We start from the raw sequence: 10,289 nt of genomic DNA, 5'->3' as shown, positions 1-10,289 counted from the left end.
CTCTCAGGTTGGCATTAGCATATCATAATCTCTTGGACCAATAGCGTGAGTTTTCCGCATTCAACTTATACGACCGACATTATAAAACACCAGAAATTATACAGTAAAATCAAGTCCCGACTTATCCACGAATATATACAGTAATTTAACTGGAGTTTCAGTGACTTGGGTATTTTCTTGTCTCCATCCCCATTCCCCATTCACAGAGTTGCTTGTAGTGTTTTAGGTTACCGACTTACCACAAGTTAGACCTCCCAGATATAAGGCTTATTTATTTAGTGCACAGAATCGCCAGAAAGGTGATCTCCATTGAACTACTAATGTCACTTCTAAAACCAGCTGGATGCGCCAGTACAGATTTAGGTGTGTAGCCCACAAGAGACCTGGCAGGCTGTGGTGCACATAAACAGACAGATGGGTGAATTAGAGTGCAGAGTATTCACTGTATTGTATTAGAAAAAGATCAGTGGTAAGTAACAGTTTGTAATTATGTTCTTTTATCAAATTATCCTAATCCTAATAACAAAAAATAACTGCAAAAACAAGCACATTCACATTTATCTTTTCTTTATTAAGCTAAAAATTCATAGAATATAAAAATGACAAAACATCTTAAGAAAAAATTAATGGAAAGTAGTGATTACATTTCAAAAAAAGATTTCTCTACAAAGATTCACATTTGTCTTATTCAAAGACCTCTCTGTTTTAGCAGATTTTTCAATAATGGGGATGTGAGCATAAAAACAAAATCTGCTCCCTGGAAAGACTTGATGGAATGTGAAGCAAGCCAGTTGGTTACTTTTGCTTGGTTTCGTTTTCTTTAACATGCTTCTTTACTTGCCCTGAATTGTAGTTGCAGAGGCTTCATATTTTCGGAGCTCATTACTTTCTGAGTAAGTAAGCTGTCTGCTATTCGTTAACGTTTTGCTGGTTGTGTGTTGCTTTTCTGTATGGCGGGTTCGAAGACTGCATTAGTGACAGCACACTCAGTGTTGCGTTGAAACCAACTCAAGGCGCAGGAAAAGAAACAGTTAAATGAGAGTTTGTTGAAATGCAAGATAGGAAAATCATTGGCTCAGTAAAATAAAGACAGGATAAACAGGAGATGAATGAAATGGATGTCAAGTTAGCGAATCAAAGGGCCGACTACTAGGACATAAAGAGAAGGCACTGAGCTTATTGATTATAGATTTATGGGAGAACGTCATACAAGGTTTGTACCAAAAGTAACTGGAACTGCCAGCCTGACAATATTGAAATTCTTGGTAGGGTATCGTCGTCTTTCAGCCGGTTGAAAAATGACATCACCTGCCTTAGCCTTAGCCACATGTCCATATTTCAGCGCATGAACACAGCCGGCAGAGGGCATGGCGTGTTGATAGCACGGGAAGAATGAAATACCTGCAGGCGACGTTCACAACAAGCAAATGGAGACGCCGGCATCCGCTCAAGCAGTATTGGCCACTAGGTAAAGCAAACGTCGCCAATGTGTCCTGTCGGGGTCACCTAAAAACTGCATGCGATGATAACGAAGAAAAATTGATTGTGATGACACTTTTTTAGAGAAGTTACACAGATATAAATGATATGATGTCTATTCTTATCCATATTTGTATCCAGGTGAAACTTTTCAAGCTTATAAGAGATTATGGACAATTTCACTATTTGGTGTTATAAAATTTCACTTCATTTTTAAAATGACGTTAATTTTTTATAGAATTGCATTTTCACTCATCTTATTTATCGTAACAGTTCATACCATGTTGCTCTTGCTGTTGTTTGCCCAGGATTTCCTCTCAATATATTTTTGGTAATATGTCAAATAACGTAAAATAAAAAACAATTTATTAATATAAGGTGTAAATAACTAACAACTATGCTTTTCTTTTTTTAAAGTAGAACATTCAAAAACATCTTAAAGTTTTAGAAGTATAAAAATGTACTAAAATAACATTTTGATTTTTTATAAAGAACACGTTTAATAATAATGTCTTCAAAACGTAGAAGTATTAAAATGCCACTATGCTAAAGCCTGCGTTGTGAAGTGCTATCGATTTTCTGTCGAGGCAGATCAGCCTCCTATTTTAATGCCATGAACTGAATCTTGATGGCGTTTCTGAGTTTAGGACATCGTAAATGGTCGACACCGGCTCAAAGTCTTCCTTCATTCGAGCGATCTTGTCCAGAGGAACTCCGTTTTGAGTTTTTCTGCAGACAAAAATGCACAATATGGCATTTTATTATCAGTTCCACTTACAGCTATTTGATTTTCAGTCAGCTTATGGATTTTTTTCCCTAGAATATATCAACGAGAAAGATAATGGGGATCTGATGAAATGTATCCTGATCAGAAACAGGTCTGTATATTTATTTATCAGGGTAAATCACAAAGCATCTTCAATAATATTTGGTAGAAGTGTGTGTGAGCTTTGTTTGTCCAATCTGGTCTACAGTGCATCCAGAAAGTATTCACAGCACATCACTTTTTCCACATTTTGTTATGTTACAGCCTTATTTCAAAATGGTTTAAATTCATTTTTTTCCTCAGAATTCTACAAACAACACCCCATAATGACATCGTGAAAAAAGTTTACTTGAGATTTTTGCAAATTTATTAAAAATAAAAAAATAGAGAAAGCACATGTACATAAGTATTCACAGCCTTTGCCATGAAGCCCCAAATTGAGCTCAGGTGCATCCTGTTTCTCCTGATCATCCTTGAGATGTTTCTGCAGCTTAATTGGAGTCCACCTGTGGTAAATTCAGTTGATTGGACATGATTTGGAAAGGCACACACCTGTCTATAGAAGGTCCCACAGTTGACAGTTCATGTCAGAGCACAAACCAAGCATGAAGTCAAAGGAATTGTCTGTAGACCTCTGAGACAGGATTGTCTCGAGGCACAAATCTGGGGAAGATTACAGAAAAATGTCTGCTGCTTTGAAGGTCCCAATGAGCACAGTGACCTCCATCATCCGTAAGTGGAAGAAGTTCGAAACCACCAGGACTCTTCCTAGAGCTGGCCGCCATCTAAACTGAGCGATCGGGGAGAAGGGCCTTAGTCAGGGAGGTGACCAAAAACCCGATGGTCACTCTGTCAGAGCTCCAGAGGTCCTCTGTGGAGAGAGGAGAACCTTCCAGAAGGACAACCATCTCTGCAGCAATCCACCAATCAGGCCTGTATGGTAGAGTGGCCAGACGGAAGCCACTCCTTAGTAAAAGGCACATGGCAGCCCGCCTGGAGTTTGCCAAAAGGCACCTGAAGGACTCAGACCATGAGAAACAAAATTCTCTGGTCTGATCAGACAAAGATTGAACTCTTTGGTGTGAATGTCAGGCGTCACGTTTGGAGGAAACCAGGCACCGCTCATCACCAGGCCAATACCATCCCTACAGTGAAGCATGGTGGTGGCAGCATCATGCTGTGGGGATGTTTTTCAGCGGCAGGAACTGGGAGACTAGTCTGTGAATACTTTCTGGATGCACTGTACCTCACTGTTGGCATGTTGTATTGTTGCTAAAATGGCTGTTCCCCTATCTGTACACATCAAACAGAAGAAGCCAGTTAATTACCATTATTGCAGGCTGAAGGAACAACAAGCAAAGATCCATCATCGACTTTCAGAATAGCATGGAAATAACATTTGAACTCAGCAAAATGTCTAGAAATTGATTGAAAGTTCAAGATCTGCCATACAACTATCACAGAAGAAGAATCAGGTCACTCACCCACAGTTTCTGCTGCTCATAAGACTGAGCGTTCTGGCAAAAAGCATACTGGACTAAGTGTGTTAATAACCTAGGAGATGGTGTCAAAAATGATACTTTTCATCTTACAGTGGTGTAACGTGTTCTTGCATATTCTCTAAATCATATTTGCACAATTACAGCAATAACAAGTTAACTGAATCTCCTGCGGTTATGTCACGAGTCAGTGTTTGATCCACTGGGCCACAATGGGTATGTGGCTGGAAGTGGAATTTAACCCTTAAGGAAACCATCCTGCATCGCGTCAAGACAGGCTTAGATAGCATTCTGAACATTAGAAGGAGTTTTGTTTCCTCTGCTAGAAAAAATGAGAAAATGTTGGAGATGCTCAGTGTCGAATTTTATTTTGGTCTACTAAGAGGAAAGTAAATAACGTCTCATGTGCCACATAAACAGATGCGTCATGGCTGTTAGGTTCCAAGTTACTGAAATAACAGGGTCTTTCCTGGCTGCACTTACATGCGGAGAAATGAGGGAAAAGTAATAGCATTAGACCAGAGTTATATCAGCCATAGTGGCAAACAGTGAAGAAAACACACACACCTGTGAAGCTTGTGAATGTCGTTCTTCCAGCCGGTCTCTGGCTCTTTAAAAATAATGTAATAGCCATTATCTAGACCCTGAAAAATGGGGGACAAAAGAACACAATCAAACAAATAAATCTCATTTTTAGCATTGCAGCGTTAGGTAAAAATGCATACTGACACAGCATTGTGGTTACTGACATTTAAAAAGGACTTCCTGCCAATTCCCAACGAACCCACTGCTGCTTTTTGATCTGGATCAAAATAAAACAGAGATGCTTATAGCGGGTCCATCAGCTAAAGCCCAAATTGGCCTTGGACTTCTCGGCTCTTTCTCTGTCTTTTGCAAACCTCAAGTCTGCAATCTTGGTGTTATCTTTGACAGTAACCTCTCTTTTGAGAAACAGATTAATTCTGTAGTCAAGAGTTGCTTTTTCTAGCTTCGTCTTTTAGGTAAGATCGAGCCTTTTTTATCTTCTTAGGATCTTGAGAAAGCTACTCATGCCTTTATCTTTTCTCGCCTCAATTACTGCAACTCACTGTATTCTGGGATTAGCAAATAACTGATACGCAGGTTACAGTTGGTCCAGAATGCTGCCGCTCACTTCCTGGTTGGGGCAAGAAAGTCTGATTCTGTTTCACCTATTTTAGGTTCTTTACACTGGCTGCCCGTCAGTTTTCGAATTGATTTTAAAATCTTGTTGCTAGTTTTTAAATCTTTACATGGACTTGCTCCTGCCTATTTATCTGAATTATGTGCTTTACACCAGACATCCAGAGTACTTAGACCTTCTGGTCAGTTGTCTCTTGTTGTCCCTTGTACTAAGTGTAAAACTAAGGGGGACAGGGCCTTTGCAGCTGCTGCTCCTCGCCTGTGGAACTCTTTACCTCATCACATAAAGGAGTCGTCTACAATTGAACAGTTCAAAACAAGATCAAAAACTCATTTCTATTCACTTGCATTCCGTGACCTTCAGTAATACTGATGGTTTCCTCTTTGTGATTATGTAATCTTACTTCTATTTATTATTTTATTTATATTCATTTATTTTATTTGTATTTATGTTATTCATGTTAATTGCATGTTTTTCTTTAATTCTTTTATTGTGAAGCACTTTGGTCACAGCATTCCTATGTTGTTTTAAATGTGCTATATAAATAAATTGACATCGACATTGCAAAGAACGGTTTCTTCAAAAACAAACAAGCCCTTGACCGCCCTCTCATTTTTATTTCCGTATATATTTGCATCAATGTTTTCTTCCAAGACACCCCAATTAAATTTCCCACTACACTCTCCTTATAAGGCCAATGTCCTCACAAATGAGGTGAAAGAAAGGGAAAGGGCAGTGGGGGGAAAAAGCGAGTCTCGGATTTAAGTTCACACTTAACAGAATGGTGGCCTAATACATCGAGTGAAAAAGCACACACTGTAAAACAGAAAAAAATGAGAGAGACACGATGTCTGCTTAGCGTAACTTGCTAATATGGCTTGGCTACAAAATGCAGACAGCATTTCCGTGAATAAGGACTTTCACCCATCCATCTTCTAATCTCACTTGATCGTGTGGAGCGGCATGAGGAAGCTGGAGCCTGACCCAGCAAGCACAAGGCAGGGGTGTGCCAGCCAATTAAAGGGCGGTAAACTGAACAATGCCAAGCTACTTAACCTGCATGTCTGAATTTAATGCATGGAGACACAAGGAGAACATGCAAACTCCAATCAGGGGGCACCCAGGATTTGAACCCTGGTCTCCTTGTTGTGAGACAGCAGTACTACCATTGTGCCACCATAACGCCCAATAAGGAGTACCGTGAGAATGGTAAAATTTCAAAAGTTTACTAATTCAAAGCCTGGACTGAACTGGTGACCAGACTAAAGCCACTCTTTGATGCTTTTGAAGCTTGGACTAGATGGTGGATATGTTTTTAACAGACAGATAGCGCGATGAAATGGTTAAGGAATAAGATTCATCTGTGGTTGTTCATTGCAAATTATATGTTTTTCAGTCACCATTTTGATGAATATTATAGATTAGGATTTTAAAAAGCTGACCAAGCAACAGGTGTAGATATGTGTCACCAAAAGAACAAGCAGTGGCCATGGGCATCCATGTTCAAATTTTCCCATTATGGCTGACCTGTCTCCGTGGCAATGGGACACAGTGTCAGTCCACAGCAGGGCCAAGTAAAGCTTACACACTCCCACTTGTTACTACGTGTCCAGCTTCGAGACCTCCTAAAATGTACACAGCATGTGAAAAGACCCCCAAGTGAACATACCATACAGACAGAGACTAGGCTGGGAATAACCCATGTTCACTTACTTGTGATGCATCAGCTGCAACTACTGAGCCCATCTTGTTAAAGTTGAGTAATTCAGCAAAAATGTAAGGAATGGGGATTAATACAGTGTACCACATACAAAATAAATCAATATGTAAATGTTTGTAATATTATTACCTGAACAATGAATTTGGTTGAGGTGGGAAAGTCACACAGTGGTTAGGATCACAGATACGCAGATCCAGGGTCCAGGGTGCAATTCCTGTACTTTGTCAACATCACCCTACCCAACACCCCCATGGCTGTGTGAGTTTTCCTCCCCAACGATGTGCTGATTTGGTCAACTGGCAAGGACTGGCACACTGTTCAGGGCATAGCCTGAACTTCATTAAGCAGGTTTGAGAATGTTATGGTAAAAGGTTGACTGCAATGAAAGTCTGCAGTTATTATGGCCCTCCAGGACTGAGGATGAGTAGAACTAAATGATCAATAAAGGACCCCAACACACCTCTGATTCCAAGACTTGCAGTGCGACTAGAACGGAGCACCCAATCGTCAAATCTTTACATGTCTTTGCTCTTCATTTTTAATGTGTGAGAGTGAAAGAAATGAACCCTAGCCAGTCCCTGACACGCTGCTTATAGTGTTTGGTTTTTTGTGGTAAACATGTGACTTTATGCACCCATTAGTGATAAAATAAATTAAAAAACACATTTAACACCTTTACAGTTGCTACTCTGGAGCTTGGGACACATAATTCAAAGAGATACCAAGCAGACTCTAATAATGCTGTTTCATAGCCACGTAAACTTGCTGAACTCAAAATGGAGAAGCTGGCAAGGCTCCCCAGGTCCTAAGAAATATGGTTCAATCACAAAGACTATGGACCGCCGCTTTACTTTAGATGCTGTGCTTGTACTTTACAGCACCTGTTTAGGCCTGTGGCACACTACACGACTCTCAAACCTGACAACATCTGCTAGATCTCAAAGCTTTGAGTATGTCAATAACGTTACATTATAGGCATGCTGGCCTCTCCTAAGCTTAGCGCACTTCTTTATCGTAGCAGTTTGGAGATGAAGCTGAGTAGAAACCAAACTCCACCCTCTGAATTCTTCCAGTGGGCAATGACTTCCTAAAAATATACGTCAAGGGATTATATATGTACTCACTAGCCTCCTTAAGAGCTCAAGGGTAAGTATTATCTGGTCCTGGTGATTAGTTTGATTTCAGCCTATTTAATCTGAGCAGCACTTCTCCCTCTACAATTTCCAAATCCCTCAGCACCTCCTTAGCAGTTCCTTTTACCACTGGAAGATTACCCATTTCCTCACGTTATCCTTCTTAATGGTTGCCCTTGTGCTTTCATGCGTCTTACAATTTGCACCAGAGTTATTAGTCTTATACAGTTGCTGTTTTTTTTTTTACCTTTGCAGCTTCTTTTTCAATTCTTTATTCATCCACTGCTGTCTATTTTTTAATTTCCTACTAATTCCAAATTTTGGGATGTATCTGTCCTGCATTATACATAAAACATTTTTAAACCTGCTCCAGTGCTCCTTGACACTTATAAGCTTATCCCAGTTCATCCCTTCCAAAACTTTGCCAAATCTGTTCAAAACTTTCCATACCAAAGTTAAACTTTGTTTTAGTCTTTGCGTCTCTGGTCTTCTAAAACACAGAACTGTATTCTGTTATGGTCACCTGACCCTAGTGGTCCAATCACCTCTACACCCTCAATTCTATCCGGATTATTACAAAATATTACATCTAGACAGGCTTCACCTCACATGTGTGCTTTAACATGCTGTGTTAAAAAACAGTCACTGATTACTTCTAAAAACTCCTGCAATTGTACTCCAATATTTGCAGGGTTAGCGCAGTTAATATTCAGGTTGAGTCCCCCTTGACTATAATATCCCCCAGTAAACTTGCATTTTTAATATTACCAAAAAGATGTGGATTGAAATTACAGTCTGCATTTGGGGGCCTATAACACACTACTAAAACAAGGCATTCTTCCCTAATGATTTCCAGACAAATCCAGATGTCCTCACTAAGATGGGCTCATCATTCAACTAAACAAGACATGCGTTTAATTTGTTGTTTTACATAAACAATAACCCCCCTCCTTTTCTGTTCTATCCTTCCTAAAATGTGTACCTCTCTGTCATACTCATCCCCATCTTTGCTATTTAGCCAGGTTTCTGTTACTGTTATAATATCACAATTATGCTCAGCTACATACGACTCCAACTCATTTGTTCCATTTTTGATACTTCTAGTATTAAGGCAAGCTGTTTTTAATGTGCTACTTATTTCACTTTTGCATTAAAATTTTGCACATTGATATGTTTTTACATTATTGTTCATCCTGTCCATTGTCTCCTATGGCCCCACCACCAGCAGGAGGAAAAGGGTCCGGTTGTGATGTGACCTGGATGACAGGCAAAGGCAGAGGTCTTAGCAGACTGGATTGTCACCTCTCTGGATTTAGTAGGTAAGGTGGAACCTTAACATCTATATAATCGGGTTCACTTCGACCAACTCGCTTGCTTCTGTAACCAAACCTCTCAAAAGAGGCTTGACTCTCCTTTACTTTGGAGCTGCCTGGAGGAAAGGCATTGGATGGGAGTGGGCTTAATACTGACCCCCCGCATGGTTGATGACACGTTGAAGTTTCTCCCAGAGAATGAGAGGGCTGCCTCTGTGTGGCTGAAGTTAATGGAGGGGAGGACTCTGACTGCCATATGTGTTTAGGCACCAAATGGCAAATCAGAGTACTCTTGGAATGGCATGCAGGGTCGGTGATCCCCGTTCTTAAAAAGGTGAACTGGTGGGTGTGCTCCAATAATGGAGGATCAAGGAATTGCATATGCTAAGGCACTGGAAAGGAGTCTCCACCCAGACAGGAAACCTCAAATCCAAATGATGCAATGTGGATACCATCCAGGCCGTGGAACAGTGGACCAGCTGTTTATCTTCACGAAGGTCCCGGAGGGGTCTGTATGTGTTTTATGGACTTAGAAAAGGTGTATGACAGTGTTCCTCGAGTGATTCTATAGGGGGTGCTGGGTGAGCACAGGGTTCCAGTGCCTTTAAGAAGGGCTACTTGGTTGCTGTACAATCACAGCTGTGCCCACATACTCTTGGGGGGATTGTGGTTTGTAGTGTATAGACATCAGCACCATTCCTAGTAGGAGAGACTCTGCCAGGTGCTTTGTCTCCTGTCCTTTTTGTAATTTTCATGGACATGATATCAAGGTGCAGTCGGTCTGGAGTGTCCAGTTTGATGGCCTTAGAATTGTGCCTTTGCTTTTTGTACATGATGTGGTCCTGTTGGCTCCATCGAGCAGCGAACTCCAGCACACATTGGGACAGTTTGTGACTCAGTGTGAAGTGGCAGGAATGAGGATCAGCACCCTCAAATCTGAGGCCATGGTCCTCCTCACTAGGAAAAAGGTGGATGGTCTTCTCCTAGTAGGAGATACGTTACTGCCTCCAGTGGAGGAGTTTAAGTCTGTTGTGGTTTTGTTCACAAGAGGTAAAAAGGGATGGTGAGATTGACACGCAGACTGGGACAGCAAGTGCAGTTATGGTAAGGAAGTGGCTGAGCTTGAAGGCAAAGCTCTACATTTACCAGTCCCTTCCCTCACCTATGGTCTTGAGCTTTGGGTAATGAATGAAAGGACAAGGTTGTGGGTACAAGTG

General features: G+C 40.8%; 1 protein-coding gene across 1 annotated transcript in view; it reads right to left on the bottom strand.

Annotated features, from left to right (window-relative positions):
* Nucleotides 1–620: 620 nt before the first annotated feature.
* The window catches only part of LOC120523989 (NEDD4-binding protein 2-like 1), a 34,587-nt gene continuing 24,918 nt past the window's right edge, over nt 621–10,289 (bottom strand). Inside the window, exons 5-6 of the mRNA XM_039745754.1 lie at nt 4,312–4,388; nt 621–2,208 (exon numbers count right to left, since the gene is read on the bottom strand). Of these exons, the coding sequence (XP_039601688.1) occupies nt 2,085–2,208; nt 4,312–4,388 (201 nt within the window). The 3' untranslated portion in view covers nt 621–2,084. The remainder of the gene's footprint in view (nt 2,209–4,311; nt 4,389–10,289) is intronic.

This window comes from Polypterus senegalus, chromosome 2, assembly GCF_016835505.1.
Source record: "Polypterus senegalus isolate Bchr_013 chromosome 2, ASM1683550v1, whole genome shotgun sequence".
Taxonomy (NCBI): Eukaryota; Metazoa; Chordata; class Cladistia; order Polypteriformes; family Polypteridae; genus Polypterus; species Polypterus senegalus.
Note: the sequence above shows the minus strand (reverse complement) of the source record. Positions and strands in the feature narration are given on the sequence as shown.